Here is a 16,116-nt window from a genome sequence, read left to right as displayed (position 1 = left end):
CATTGCCTCTGGCCATGTTTTTACCGCAAATATACGCGTGCGGTTTTGTTTGTTTGTCCTTTTTAAATATCGTGGTATGGTCGTTAATAGGACGCTTATCAAGCTGGACAAATACTTAACGCGCGCGTACCAACGTAGCGCGTACCAGTTATGATGTAAACATGGTTTATGTTGGTTGAATTTTGATTAATTCATAACGAGTATTTTATTGCACTATCTTTTTGTATTAGAATCAAACAAATCAAAAAAAGGTTGGTCTGATCAATAAAAAAGCGTAACGTGTAATAATTTCGACTGAAGATAGCAAGCAATATCAGATGCTAATTGCTAATAAACACTTTGTATCATCGACATACTGAAATAGCATATAATGTTATAAAACGCAAAAAAAACGTGTAACACTTGAAAAAGTGTATAAAGAACAATTGCACTGTTTAGATTAAAATAACAATAGGCCAGTATTAAAACTATGCAAGCAAAGATATAGCCCCACTGTCTGAAGAAACAAGTAATTGTCTTTTCATGGGTAAAATACGGAATGTGGAAAGTGTTCCTTTCAAAGTTTCCGACCTCAACTTTGTCACTGCTGTTGGCTTATCTAAACCCACTTTGCCATTCTGAAAATCTTAAAAAAACATATTTGTTAATTGGTTAGTTACTTTATTTGTATCTCAACAGAAACCAAATGAAACAAACATTTTGATCTAAATAACTTTATGCAAAAAATAAAAAGTATATACTATAACATAAGAAACCAAAAGTAAACAATTTTTTGATGATTAATTTGGCATTTATTCATAAAGCTAAAGTTTAATCTTCACATATCCGAGTCATAGCAATAGCAAACAAAGAAATTTTCAGTAGCAGATAAGTAAAAATTTGAACTTGCAGTGAGTCTCTATTCTACTTTATTCTATTACATTTTGAATCAGATCTTGATAGTTGAAAAAAATCTTGATTATTTGCAAAAAAATGTAAAATAAACATGCACCTTCCTCAGTACCAGTGTTGAGTAAACGATGAATGTTGATTCTGTTTGAAGAAGAACTTGAAACTATCTCAGTGTGGTAAGTTCGGACTGTGGTCACTGGTTCAGTAATGGATCGGTACACCATGCGTGGGGTAGTGCTGGTCGTTTCCCAATGCTGTGATGTATTTATGGTTAATTGGTGCGAAAAAGTGTTCAGACAAAATCACAAATTATGGAAATTTTTTTGACTAAAACAGTCAATGAAAAATTGAAAATGAAAAATTTGCATATAAAAAACAGTCAATGAAAAATTGGAAATGAAAAATTTGCATATAAAAATGATCTAACACCGCTGTTAAAAACTATTTTGAAGATAATATCTGATAGATAATTTAGATCTAAACCTGTTATCACATGTAATATCACAATATACATCCGATATATGATATAAAATAATTATTAAAACAAAAGTGGTTTAACCCCTTAAAGATATCCTTTACTAATAAATCATCATACTTTTTAAACATAAATATGTTATATCTATAAAAACCAGCAAAATTCAACATTATGGTATGGTATAATAATAATTTCTAAAAATTAGTAATAAACACATTGAAAACAATTCCAGGAAACTCACTGCAACTGTCTGGTCCATAGAAGCCGTGAGAAAGTTTGTTGGTGAAATGAGACAAGATGTTGTAATGTCACTGTCATGTGCTTGCCACATACGAAGTATTGGTCCCATCCGAATGTCAATTATGGATATAACTCCTGATGAGAAACCCACAGCCACCCATGTAGAAGTAGCACACATTGTCCTAATAAAAACTAAGGTTTATTTTCGGTTTATAAATTTTTCCTTAATTTAATGGATTTCATAGAATTAAAACTGGAAAAAACCTGCAATATTTTCCAAAAAATATAAAAATAATATGTTTGACAGTCATTGTTAAAAACAAACCGGGTTTTTAAGTTTTAAAATAAAGCAAAAATGATATTTTTGACGATCCTAATTAAAAATTAATATGAACCAGCTTTTTCAGTATTAAAATAAAAGTAAAAGAAATAAATAAAAAGTTTCAAACCTTATCACGCCCACAGAAGGCCCCATGTTCGTTTTGTATTCCTGAGCCAAACTCTGGGCACGAACATCAATTACTTTGATGATGGAATCCGAATTTGCAGCTAATGTTGTTCTGTTAGGAGCAGGTAGAGATTCAAGGCACACAATACCAGATTTAAAGTCAGAACTATCAAACGTTGTGATCTGAGAAAAAGGTAGCGTTGTGTTTTTATATAAAAAGCTGTATTATTATTCCTTTATCCGTATGACTAGTTTTAATTTTTCTGAAAATATTTTGCTCCAAAGGCAATTTCTATAGGTTATTTTCCGGAATGATGACTTATACAATTGATTTTTTGAGCCAGAAGATCAGTGAACTATTCTAAACTATATTATGTTTTGCAAATTTAAAGAATATATAATTCTTTAATATAAAAATAACGTTTTCAAATCGCCATCTTTATACAAAAAGGGTGAATCCGCAGTATTAAGAAAAAAAAAGCTTTAGTACTTAAGAAAAGTATACACAACAGAACTACAGTCAATTTCACAACAAAACACTCACAGTTTGGCCGGTATAAGGATCCCATACATGCACACTACCATCACAAGTCAGCATTGTATTATCTGACTCCAAGATACTGATATGTGATGGACTTTTCTTATGTGAGGTATACACATAAGAAGGCTTAATGTAGTCAGATGTGGTGTTTTGTAAAGACCATATCTTCACTGCTTTATCCTTGCCTCCGGTAGCAAACCATTCTTCAGAGTTGTTCACACACATACACCTGTAAATAAGACAAAGTTTTAATGCTGAAAAAAAAACACAAAAAAAAACACAGAAATGAGGCAACATCTGAATGAATGAATTTAACTTGCTTTATCCTCGCGTGGCCGAAAAACAACAGTCGTTATAACATGGGTTTAACACCTCGTGCCAGCTTACGAGTTACCATGTATGCTACTTTGTGGGTGATTATTTTATTTTTAAGGGATTTTTCTTTTTTTATATATAGCTAATAACTTTCCATTAGTAACCACTGCGTTGGAGCAATTGTCGTTATGTTTCTTGCCCAAAGACACATACGCCCACAATGGTAGCAGCAATGATTCTTAAACATTACCACTAGGTTAGATTAACAGTTTCTTTTAAATTAACAGTTTCTTTTAAGTTTAAAAATAACATTCGGATATGCCTTACCGTATGGCACCATTGTGGCCAGTGAAATTTTGTAGGTTGATCTGATTAAAATGAATCTGATTATCAGTATCTGGAAGTCCTATCTCATGCTCCCAATATGCAAGCCAGTTGCCAGTAAGGTGGGAACTCTCATTACCTAAATTATATGAAAAACTTCGGTTAAAAAGAATAGAACGAAAATGAGATACAAACACCCAAGTATTAGATAATTGTAGAAAAATTGCCAAACTATTTAAGAGAATGACAAGGTATATTTTCATGTAGTGGGTTAAACGATTTATGGTAAAATCAAATTTGGATTCTCCGCATCTGTATGTGGCACATCAAATTTTGAAAACCATGTGTTATAAACAATTTTTATAACACATGAAAAAACTAGTTCATACGTTGATTTTAATTAGTACAAGTTTTGCAGCTGGGCCCTTTTTAAACGACACCAGTGGCAGTGTAACACAATATATTGTGGGCGTTGTGTCCTTGGGCACTAACAACATTGCTCCAACCCAGTGGTCACTAATGGGTTGTCTAAATTATCAGCCATACATAGAGAAAAAATATATTCACCCACATAACATACTTGGTAACTTATAAGCTGGCACGAGGTGCATGAAACAGAACACCTGTGTTTAACTATCGTTTTCCGGCCAAGTGAGGATAAAATAAGTTATATACATTCATTTATAACCAAAAAAAAAAATGTTACAAATACCCAGCAACTGACCATTTAAATCTTTCCTTTGTACTGTGATACCATCAGTGGAATATTCATTTGGTTCTGTATGTTCATCTAACACAATTCGATTGCCAACCATTGTTATATTAGCTGATGATGACAGTTTACTACTTGAAGAAACCTAAAGAAATAATGAAACCGTAACTTTAATTAATTACAGTCACTCTTAAATAAAACACAGGTTAGAAGATAATATGACTTAACACTGACTGGGTAATGACATATGATATGACACGGTTTGAAAAAAGTCGACTGAACTTTTGAACCTGGGTGAGATTGAATGTTTTAGAAATTAAGCTTGAGAGTAAAAATAGGTTTTACTACTTTGTAAGTATCTACAAATGACTAAAGCCAAAGTATACTGCATTTGCCACATTATCATTATTTATTAAGGTATAACTGCATTTTTACAATTTTATAAGAAAAAAATTAAAAATCTGAAAAAAAAACAAAAAAAAACTAAAAATCTGAAAAAAACATAAGGCTATAGCATAAAAGCTTCAAGTCTATGTCGAGTATGTCCTTAAAGCTTCCGCAAAGTTCTGCAACAAGACTACGTCCCTGTTACCCCAAGACTGCCAAAAAAATCTGCAGAGTGCATCAACGTACCTTATTATTGGAGCCACAAGCTTCCTCTAAACCATCTCCATAGTTGCTGCTTAGTTTCCAAATTAATTCATGGTTTGGTTTAAGAATCCCTTCCATATGAATTCCACCCATGAGTCTTGTGAATGGAACATATGCGTGGTATGCGGTTTCAGGGCAAAACGTTTCCGAAATTTCAGCCAAGATTTTTTCCTCTAATTCACGGTTTTGTAAACTGGCTGAGGTTTTTTCTTTAGTAGAACTGGATGTCATGTTCTAAAAAAACACGGATATAATTTGTTTAAACTTAATACTTGACTAATTTGTTTCAATTGGACTTAATAAAAACAAAAAATAAAAATAAAAGAAGTATTTTGCTAAATAATCACTTTTTTTCCTGATAATATACATGTCTAAAAACGCCAGGACAACAATTTTGGTATTATAAACACATAAAAATGCTAGTTTAACACTTTTTCTTGGTAATAAGTAAGAATTTATACAAATATTTTCATGTTGCAAAGTGCTACATTTTCTACCTACCAGACTTTCAGAGCTAGCATGTAAAGAGTTGGGAGATTCAGACAGCCAAGAATCATTCAATCCACTTGTTTTAATCATGGCAGAAATGGAATCACTTGCAGGTTCTAAGCTACTAGGGATGGTGAAAACTAAATCTTCAACCTGGAGAAATATATATTGTTGCTGTCATGCAGAATATGATGGTAAAATAATTATTCTGTCAGACTTAGTTTTCAGGCCGGTATGTCCTATTCAAGTCACCTTAATTCCTTAATTGAGTTGAAATGAAAGTTATGGAACAGTAATATATATTTAATATTATACTTATGTAAGACTTAGTTTAGTATTAAGATAACTTATAAAACAATAAGGAATTTATAAAACCTACGGATTTTTTTCTAACTTTTTTTAAAATGTGTTATATTTTAATTAAACAGTCTTTAAAATGAGGTAACTTATAAAACAATGAAGAATTTATAGAATCTTTGGATTTCAAATATATTTAATTTTTTGTTTCTTTTTAAACTTAATCTATTTCATTGAATCATTTATTCAAACGTACCTGGTCATCACAGTAAGTATTGTTTCTACCAAGTCCATTAGAAATTGAAAGTTCATAATTTCTGTGAAATAAATTATTGTTCTATGTGAATAACAAACGAATTTAATGCTTTTTTTCTCACATTAAACAGAATGTTGTTAAAAGTACTCGTAATTTTTGAAAAAACATTATGATTACCCGTATACACAAATTTTGTACAAAATTAATAAATTATTATTCAGTTTCTAAACACACTGTTGTAGAAACATTGTCTTAAATTAAGTATTTAGTTAAAAGAGATAAGATATATTTTTAAGACTAACACAAACGTATTTACTAAATCCAACACATGAAATTCAAACTTAAATAAGAAATATTTTCAAACTAAAATTTTTCATGTACTTGAAAAAAGATTGCAGGATTTCATTGAGGTGTAATCGTGCCATTTCGCGACCAATCCGAACTCCAATCGCCAAGATGAGTTTCACAGTTTTAAGACACAAACGTCTTCGCTGAGGTCCTCCAAGGGGAAAACTGAAGATTCAAATTTGGTAAAAAGATTAACTTGTGTTAAAAATACAAAACAGTGAGAACTGAGCATACTACAGTGTATATGCCATATCTGGCCTGTGAAGCTTTTTATTTATTTTTTTATCCGGTGTGATTAGAAAAGCCGCATTTCATATTTAGATCAGTATTAAAGTAGCATACCAAGGAAAAATGAATTTTTTTATATGGATAGAGATGCCAATATGTGACCTAAAGGTACCATTAAAGTTTCCCAAAATAATACAGCTTCTAAAAACATTGTGTGAAAAAAAAGCTGGTGTAAAACAAATTTGGCTGTTTCGATATTGCATGGGATTTCCCATAAAAAAGAAACTAAACTTTGACTGTTTCTAGTTTCTAAACTACTGAAGAAAAATCAAATATTTTTTTAGATTTGGTATATTAAACTCCTCTTTGAATATAGCTGTTGATGCACGACAAACTAAATACAGAAATTTGAAAACTAACTAATTTTTATAGAAAAAAACGCATTAAAGAAAACAATTTTCTGACAAAACCCACATAAGTACCTGCAGTTCTTGGCTGCCAGCATTCCAATAAGTGGAAGAATGATCTCTTTTGACAAGCGACTCAATTGTTCCATTAAGATTTTGTCAGTTAGATACGGCACCAGATGGGTGAGGATGGTTGTCGTGGCTTCTAAAGCCGCGCAGGCACGACCTGTGAACTTGGTGCCACGTATTGCAGAAGACACCTTGTTGAAACATCATACTTACGTCATTACTTATTCATGTTGGTGTTTAAGTTTTGCTATCCTTATGGGGCACAGGCTATATTTATGTATTTCAGTTTTCCTAATAGAGGTTTTTAACTTAACTTTTTACATTAACAACATTTTTAGCCAGGTTTAGAAAAGTTATTCGTTTAAGTCAACTTATCTTTTAAGTTAACGAAAAGTTTTTATTTAAGTTTCAAAATATTCACAGGATCCGTTTTGGTCCGTATGCGCATACGCGCATTAAAATTCGGTCCGACCGTTTGTTTACATTAGCAACCAAGCGTAAAACCGTGCCATGACGGATTCTGTGTGCACCGCCCTTTAACGGATGGTTTAGAACGAAAAATCGTTTCGTTTACAGACGTTATCTATCGGTCTGTTTTCAGATGCGATATACGCATGTTAAGGCAATACGCATTCTGTGTACAGCCACCTTTACTGGCAATGTTAGGAAATTTAATGTAATAAGAAAAGGTAGTTTGGAAAACTTAAAGTAATTTAAACATAGGATAATGAATGAACTCACAGTGTGGGATAAGTATGGTATATACTGCAGTGTGAAGTAAGATGGTCCATACATTGATGCAGAAAATATGAGGCAGTTTATAAGCGGCTGGAATCTCTCTTTGGGGACTTCCCCATCTAAAACAAAAAAGAGGAAATACTATTTTTTGCAAACAATTCTAAATTTTTCAATTAAAAAAAGTATAAAAAATTAGGTGTTCATACAATGCTGACAACTTGATATTTCAGAGTGTATAGGTTCTATAATAAAAACAATATTAGAAGAGTTTAAACTCAATACAGTAATGATGAATTTGTTAAATAGGAATACTTACCAGTGCTGTTATAAAAGCAAGTATTAAGCACACGAAGTACGTGACGTACAACATATTTGGAAGTCAGTGTTGGACCAAACTTCATTATTATCCACTGTAGACTTGAAGTTATGGTTTCTAAAATAAAGTGGTTTAAATTTGATAAACTTTTTCAAGTAGGAGCAGTATGTATAATATGAATAAAAACAACCTGCAAAATACCATGTTAAAATACTGAATACAAATAACATTGGGAAAAATACATGCATACTATGGTCTGTTAGACAAACTAAAATATGTATCCACTGCCCACATACCGGAACATATATATTATTACACCTACAGCTACTGCAATAAAAAAATTATTCCATGTAATAACAATATAGCCACAAAACGCAAGGAAGAAATATTTAAACATGGGATGCCATTCTCGGCTACCGACTAAACTCGCGCCTAAATTTGGTCTTGATTTATAAGTCGCCTGACTAAAATTTAAGTGGGCCAAACTTCTGTAATAAGTAATGTACAGAAACTTAATCGGCAGACTAAATGTGAAAAAACACCATTTAAATTTTAGTCGGTGGACTAAATGTGAAAAAACACCATTTAAATTTTAGTCGGTGGACTAAATGTGAAAAAACACTATTTAAATTTTAGTCGGTGGACTAAATGTAAAAAACCACCAACTAAATTTTAGTTGATCGGTTAAAAAAAACGTGGTAACCAATAGTTACCGTGACCAACTAGTTTAGTCGGTAGCCAAGAATACCACCTTTGCATTCCCAAAATTTGGTTCCAATGTTTAGTAATTATGGACTAAATGTGAAAAAACACCATTTAAATTTTAGTCGGTGGACTAAATGTGAAAAAACACTATTTAAATTTTAGTCGGTGGACTAAATGTAAAAAACCACCAACTAAATTTTAGTTGATCGGTTAAAAAAAACGTGGTAACCAATAGTTACCGCGACCAACTAGTTTAGTCGGTAGCCAAGAATACCACTTTTGCATTCCCAAAATTTGGTTCCAATGTTTAGTAATTAATAAAGTACCCCTACAGAAAATACATAAAGCCAACTCAGGTTTGGCAAATATATTCAACATATACTATACCTTACCTGAATCAAAACTTGATTTTGCGAGTTTTTCAATCATTAAACAAGGGAAGTTGTCCATGAAAACCTGCAACCCAAACCTGTAGTATAACTGAGTGATGAATGGTTTGGTGTAAATCAATGTAGATAACTTGTCCTGGTGGTTGCTGACGGTCTTGTACACATTTACAACCACTGGCAGCAACACTTTGCAACTCTCTTTAGGTCCTGAGAGAACATTTTGTTGAATATAGAATAAATTTGAAGGAGAGTAAAATTATTGGTATTTTTAAAATTTATATTTGTGTTTGCCTTAAAGCTATGTTGAGGTTTTAGGAAAAAGTAATTTAGAGAAAAAAAATGCTTTTAACATTGCACAAATACATTTAGCAAACGCAAATTGCAAAAAGTCCAACTTTACTAATAATCAATAAAAGTACTGGGCAAGGATTTGGCATGTGTGTTATAGTTTCCCCAGGGTAATGGGCTAACAAGATCTAATTCCCCAGTCCCGTAGTATACATTGATAAAGGACCCCACTCCTATGAAATAGACTAAGTTGCCCAACATTGCACAAAATTTTATCGAAGTAAAAACTAAAGCACTGCATCTGCATGGGACATCCCTTAAGAAAAATGTCACCAAAATAATCTTTTTTTATGGGGTTTGTTACAATAAATGCTTCTGCGTTTTTGTTTTTTTTTAAACTTTGGTAGTATCTTTAGATTACATTAAAGTTTTTCTATCCATATACTTTATTTATTTTTGTTAGGTGGTATGCCCTTTCAAATAAACACACCACCTAGCGAGTACATACCTAATTCCTGAGCTATACTGTCAAAAGCCATAATTAAAAAGTTGATGCTGTGGGGTGGGGGTTGTTGTAACAGTTTCAATACATGAGGTAGAAGTATCTCAAGCCCTTCATGACGACCATGCAGTTCATGAAGAAGCTCATTCAGTGAAATATTCACTTCAGGGAAACTTGACTCTAGTAACGGGCTGCTGTAATGGTCTGTAGTAACCTGGAAAAAAACAAGTTTTCCAAAATTAAAAAAAATAATATATTTCGTTCTTAGGAATAGGAAAACAGTATTGTTAATTTAGTAAATAGACGGTCATTTTTGAAACATTTGCATGAGAGTAAGAAATATTGTCAGCTTTTTTACAAAATGCGTAGATCCAAAACTGTTGAAACATTAAATTATTACATAAAATCAAAATAATATTTTTTCATTCTGTATTTTTCTCCTTACCAGTAAATATTCCAGGAATGCATAAAGTTTGTCAAAGTAAACGGGGAAGTGCATGATGTGCATTGATGTATGGAGTAAATGGTCGGGTATGGGGGGAGGGAAACCACGGTTGGTGGTGGATTTAAATAGTCTCTGCTGTTGTTTACAATCAAAACTAGTGCTTGATTCCCACTGCATAAGCTGTGTGCATGTTCTGGTGAGTAATAAACTTTTTAGACTAAAAATCCTATACATAATTAAAATACTCATTTGTTAACAAGCCCATTTTAAAAATGTTTTGCTTTTTTCTACAGTGTACAAGTGTGCGCAAATTACGGAAACAAATAAATTAAATTGAAGAGGTTAAGTGCTTGCTTAATTTTAATGTTGTATGTCTAATGTGCAACAATCGAAAATAAGTAAATATTATTGATAAACTTCGCTTTTTTGTTTAGTTACCGATTTTAGTAACAATATTCAGCCTCTTGTGCCAAATCAATGACAGTCGTTATAACACAGGTGTTCTGTTTCATACACCTTGTGCCCGCTTATGAGTTACCAGATGTGTACATTTGTGCCTTATTATTATTAGTGCATTTATACTTACCCTTGAATGCCAGCAGCCAAGTTTTTAAGCATGTAATCCACAGGGTATCTTATACCAGATGGAAGCTCAGCCTTATATGAACTATAGCATGCTGTAGTGACTTCAAATCTCTTAGACAAAGGGAGTCTCTCAACTTTAGCATGTAACTGTGGGGCGAGGTATAACTCTAGTACGAGGCAAATGAACAATAACATGTTTTTATCACTGGTCAGGTCTTCTAGCGAACACATTGTTTTTAAGTCGTTGTCATTTTGCAACACTTCACAAAAAGTAGTGGACAATGACGACCTGGAATAAAATTAAAAAATGGAAAGCAACCTAGAAAATCGAATCTAAAATTATCTACCAACCCCTACAAAGGTATTAATAGAGTTTAAACTGAAATAGTTCTCATTGAAGTTAAAATTACATTTTATTAGGCCATATAATTATATAAGGCCACTTGTGTAACCGCTTAGCTTAGTGTAAAGCAAAATTTAACTTTTATGATTAAAGTTTCCGGCATATAAGTTAAAATGAAAAACTTACTTTTCTGTATCTCTGGACTTAAACAGTAGCAACTTTTCCAGTTGGTCTAACCACTTAAATGGTTCGTAATCAACCGGAAACAATATTTTTGGTGATTTATTTATTTCATCATTTATCATTATATCGTCCCCACTCTTTAATTCGCCAGTCTGTGTGAATATAGGTAGTCATGTGTTGTGGTATATGGCAAATAAACATCTTATGTCAATGGTTTTAATTTTTTTCGGAAACTGCTGTCAAATACTTATTTTCAGTAAGGTTATAGGTATTTTTCTTTTATACTATTAAATATTACATTATGTGTAGAAACACAAGTGGAAACATTTAAATAACTAGAGTCATCAAGTTATAAAGAAACTATTACTCAAACATGCATAATTGTTACCCAAATATTGCTATAAAATGCACAAACAGACAAACAATATGAAATATTTATGCGGCATCTGGATAGCTGAACCCTCCGGTGGACTATTATTTTAAATTTATATCTTCACAAAAACAAGGATAAAAACATAATGTGTCCTAAAGTAAACATGTGTGTCAATCATGTAAATTAATATTACCTCTTGCACAACCAACGCATCCTTTGCAGTTTCTACTCCTGGGCTAAGAAACCCACCGTCTAATTGATCAGAATTTAACTGGAAAAAAGATCAAAATAAAATCAAAGCAAAATCTATTTGCATATTAAACTCATGTAATTTTTAAAATATTAGTGTTAATGCTGCAATTTTTATAAAAAAGTTTCTGAATAAAATCTGGAGAAAAATTCCGAAATAAAAACTGAGAAAAACTTTCAAATAAAATTTGGAGAAAAGTTTTCAAATAAAATTTGGACAAACGTTTTCAATTTAATCTGGACGTTATGTTATGTTTGTATTGAAACAGAAAAAAACATGCTTTATGCAGCAGAAATAATATTATAATATTCAAAATACCAACTCACAATCAAAGCTTCATCCCCACAGCACATTCTTCTTTGTGGATGAGGTGTTGTGAACAACTGTACAATACCTTGTGTGTGGGGGTCAGTATGATGGTCAACCAACTGTCTACACACATTCATTGATTGCTCTGCGTGTTTGCCTGATAGTTTGTAACCAAAAGTTACATCAATCCATTCATTAAGTTTAGCAGAGACTTGTGGGCTCTCAAGCATTTCCCTGTGGGTGGAAACGCTTAATTATTTGAATTGCTTATCAAAAAAAAAAAAAAAAGTAATTGCTTTACAATAAAATAAGGAAAAAAACACCATATAATATTTTGTGCAATTAGAACTGCAGAAAAACTATTTAGGCACCTTTTATGTTACTTTACTTTAGCTGGAACAAATTATTTAAAAAGTAGCAAGTATGTAAACAAGCATTTGTTATTAGCATTTATGATATCTACACAAACTTAAAAAAATGAATATTAATAGTTGAATGATCTTCCTACATGTGCTGGAGGACAAAATCCTCCGGAGATTCGGCCCAATCTGGAAGTCCGAGATTGCTCATGTCTGGATGCACGGAGTAAAAGACAGTAGGATCAGTGAAGAACTCCGGGATGCATTCATCCGGAGACCACTCCTGTATTCTCTGGATGGTTGAGGGATATTCATTTGGTTCCCAATATGATCTAAAAAATTACAAAATAAGTTTGCCTTTTATATAAAGCAGCATTTCTTAAACTGGCGTGAATTTACCCCTGAAGGTAAATTTCTCGTATTTAGAGGGTAAAAAAGCCACCAATCAAAATCCACATCAGGGGGGTCAAAAGTTTTTGCCATTTGTAGTTATTGTAGCTTACTTATTCAAATTAACTGCTAATCCGATTAAACATTAAATATAACTGATGTAATTAGTTGTTTTTGCATTTTAATAAATGATCGCCATATTACATATTGGGGGTAAATCTGATAAGCATCTTTGTTGAAAGTGTTAAGCATAGAAAAAAGTTTAAGAACCACTGAGTTATAAAGACTTCAGGAAATAGGCACAGTAATGCATGTATTGAAGTTTTAGATTTGTAAACTTCCAATAGAGTTGAACAATACTGCTACCTATGACTCATGCCTTTCTGGTCATGTCATGTTTATATGATATGCAGTACAAGAAGGAAACTGTTTACTATTTAGAAACCGTATGCCTCAATATGTCTAAATATTATTAAAACCGTTTTTTTTTTTTTGTAGTAACTATAAAACATGCATATTATCTCTGAAGGTCCCATCCAAAAAAGCAATAAACTATACAAAAACTTAAGTTTTTCATCTATTGACCAACCGCACGTGCTTCTGTAGTACATCTCTTGATATCCTACGAGCCATGTAAACATAGTATGTGATATCTGACAACATATCAGGCACATGGTGAGGAACTTGTGCTCCGTGGCAACTGTTGTCTTCTGCCATCGCGTATTGAAGGTATAACTGGTCATCTCCTTTGTTTAACCTGGATAATATCATGGCATTAATTGAAGCAACTAGTGTAAAATGTGTATGCATAGGGATGCACATTACAGAATAATTAGGTATTCTAGGATATCCTAGAATACTTTAATTCGAATCTAGAATTCCGAATCTAGAATTTCGAATCTTTTTATATTTATAGGAAAAAAAAATTTTACCCACAAAAGTCAGTTTATTGACCCTTTCATAACAGCCTTGTTGGATCTTGAGTTGTAAAATGATCAAAAATTGTACTACTGGGTAGTTTTTGCGTCATGAAACGTATAGCAGGCTATGAAAAGACGTTACGAAACGCTTACTCTCGAAAGTCCTACATTCACAAAAATATTTTTTTTCAAAATTAATAAGTTTCAAAAATTGTTAATACAGTATATGAGATGACGTGTAATGACGTCATTAAACAGAATACCGAATCCCGTAAATAGATTCGAATACAAAAGGATTCGAATCTCATGGATTCGAAATTCTGTAATGTGCATCCCTATGTATGCATTTGTGGTAAAAATGTACACACTGTAAAACATTTTACAGTTTTTTCAAAGTTCCAATTCGAATGTTTCCATAACTAAGCCTAGTTTATAACTTTATATTTTATTCTATTTGGGTGTTCTATTATGGTCCTATAGTGAGGCAAGGCAAGGTCCTGGAATTAAGTTTAAAGTAAGCCCGCCACCTTAGGACCATTACACCTGTAATGACACTGGTGTTTACATTATGCACTAGCAAAGTTTCCTGGATTAGAGTTTTTTGATAAGAGTACATTGCAAAATTCATAATAAACTAAATATATATATATACTGGCGCAGCCAGGGGGGTTAAGGGGGTCGCAACCCCTCCATTCTAAACCAAAAAAAAATAAAAAAAAAATAATTAAAAAATTTTTGGAAATTTTTTTGATTAAAACCCACCCCCTAATTTTTTTCTGGCTGCGCCACTGTATATATATATATATATATTATATATACACCTGTATTTTGATTTTGATAAATCCCTCCATCCCCCGTTAAAAGAAGACAAATCAGAGATCCATGGAAGAATAGGGTGATGATGGGGATCTTTTGATCTTCTTCCTGCATTCAATCAAATTGAAATTAAATAAACGTCCTTAAAAACTAAAATGTTGTTAAAAGGCAGGAAATGCGTTTTCACAGAACAAATGAAGGGATAAGCATTTTTATTGAAAAATGCATTTTTAATTTCAGGTTATTTTTTTAAACATGCAGCATTGCTATGCAATTAAATAAAAAAAAAAAAACATTAGAACACAAATTTTACCTGTGAGTTTGTTAAGGTACATCAGATAGTCGAAGTTGTTTATTTCTCCACAAACCTAAAACAAACGAAACAATTTACATTCTACTAATATTCACAGGATTAACCTTATCAGGACACAAAAGGCAGAATATAGTATGTTTAAATTATGTTCTTTGTAAGGCTATGTGACCAACTTTACCATTGCCTAATTTCAAAAAAAATTGTGGGTAAAAAAATGTATTGATTGCTTTAATTCAAGAAGTTAGCTAAGCACTTTACCAAGTATACTCAGTAAGCTCACCCATTTATCCACAATATCTGCTATGGTTTCATCAAAAGCTTTGTGTGTTACAGTTTCACTTAATTCTGGCTGTTCTGGTGCCTTCACTTGAAGATTTTTAGTTGAGGTTTGAGGTATGAAGTGGCAAATACGTGCTCGTAACCACATGAGTTCATCCAGTGCAATGTCACCCCAAGATAAACCACACAAGTCTAAACTTGGGCAAGTTCGATGCAGAAATTTAAACAGTTGAAGAATTTGGTAGACCAAAAACAAAGGTTTAGAGTTCGACTGACTGAGCATATTTGGACTGTACATGAGTGCATGTCGTACACTGTGGCTAAGAAAAGGTCTAATTATATAGGAGTTCGCACATCCCTTTACAATACCATAGGGCATCAGTAAATTGCTATGAGACAGAACCTGTACAGGGCTTTCACAATGTTCATCATATGCAGATTCTGAGTTGGCAGGAAAATAATTATGAGGGAACCTTTGATGGGATGTTAATAGTTGGTTGTGGTAGTTCTGTTTCGCGATATCACCACACAATTTTCCTAAGCTTTGGTATTTCGATTTGGATAAAGTTAGTTTCAAATGCTTAACCGAATCTAAATCAACAATGGAAATAGAAACTTTAAATGTTCCTTTATCTTCACAACGAGAGGAAAGTCGGAACAACTCCTCCGTCTCCTGCTCCGAGACCAAATCTGAAATAGAAGACTCTGGAACTTGATCCTTATCTTTTATTGCTTCGATCCAATCTGCATCAACAAGAGCAATCGCAGATTTTTCATCCAGAATTTTAAAGTAAGCACGAGGCACTTTTAATTCCTGAGACAATTTATCGATCAGATTTTCCTCCATGTTTCACCACTTTACTTGCCTACTGAGAAGCACCAATGCTAAATATATGAAGTGTTTACCATTTCAAAAATACTA

General features: G+C 32.5%; 1 protein-coding gene across 2 annotated transcripts; it reads right to left on the bottom strand.

Moving 5' to 3' along the window:
* Positions 1–166: 166 nt before the first annotated feature.
* Positions 167–16,041, bottom strand: LOC149732205 (WD repeat-containing protein 81-like). Of its 2 annotated transcripts, none has more exons than XM_089883573.1 (26): positions 15,196–16,041; positions 14,916–14,970; positions 14,608–14,710; positions 13,456–13,623; positions 12,626–12,808; positions 12,135–12,351; positions 11,752–11,829; positions 11,189–11,337; positions 10,661–10,948; positions 10,075–10,267; positions 9,636–9,843; positions 8,843–9,046; positions 7,746–7,862; positions 7,433–7,548; positions 6,698–6,882; positions 6,021–6,152; positions 5,640–5,700; positions 5,099–5,239; positions 4,580–4,831; positions 3,959–4,091; positions 3,238–3,373; positions 2,599–2,824; positions 2,056–2,237; positions 1,608–1,788; positions 992–1,145; positions 167–625 (listed from the first exon to the last, which is right to left on the bottom strand). In XM_089883573.1, exons 1-26 carry the CDS (start codon positions 16,039–16,041, stop codon positions 468–470), a joined length of 4,866 nt encoding a protein of 1,621 aa, XP_089739699.1. In that variant the 3' UTR covers positions 167–467. The 2 variants fall into 2 exon arrangements, with proteins under 2 accessions (XP_089739699.1, XP_089739701.1); XM_089883575.1 differs by having other exon boundaries at positions 1,004–1,145.
* Positions 16,042–16,116: the final 75 nt, after the last annotated feature.

The sequence above is a fragment of the Ciona robusta genome, chromosome 8, assembly GCF_009617815.1.
Source record: "Ciona robusta chromosome 8, ASM961781v2".
NCBI lineage: Eukaryota > Metazoa > Chordata > Ascidiacea > Phlebobranchia > Cionidae > Ciona > Ciona robusta.
This window is presented reverse-complemented; position numbering and strand designations above follow the sequence as displayed.

Bases quoted from the DNA above. Each gene is read 5' to 3' on its own strand.
- LOC149732205 (XM_089883573.1), bottom strand. From the start codon at position 16,041: ATGGAGGAAAATCTGATCGATAAATTGTCTCAGGAATTAAAAGTGCCT. The intron at 14,711-14,915 runs GTAAAATTTGTG...GATTGAATGCAG, and splicing joins GTACCTTAACAAACTCACAG to GAAGAAGATCAAAAGATCCC. The intron at 9,844-10,074 runs GTAAGGAGAAAA...GTTTTTTTCCAG, and splicing joins CATTCCTGGAATATTTACTG to GTTACTACAGACCATTACAG.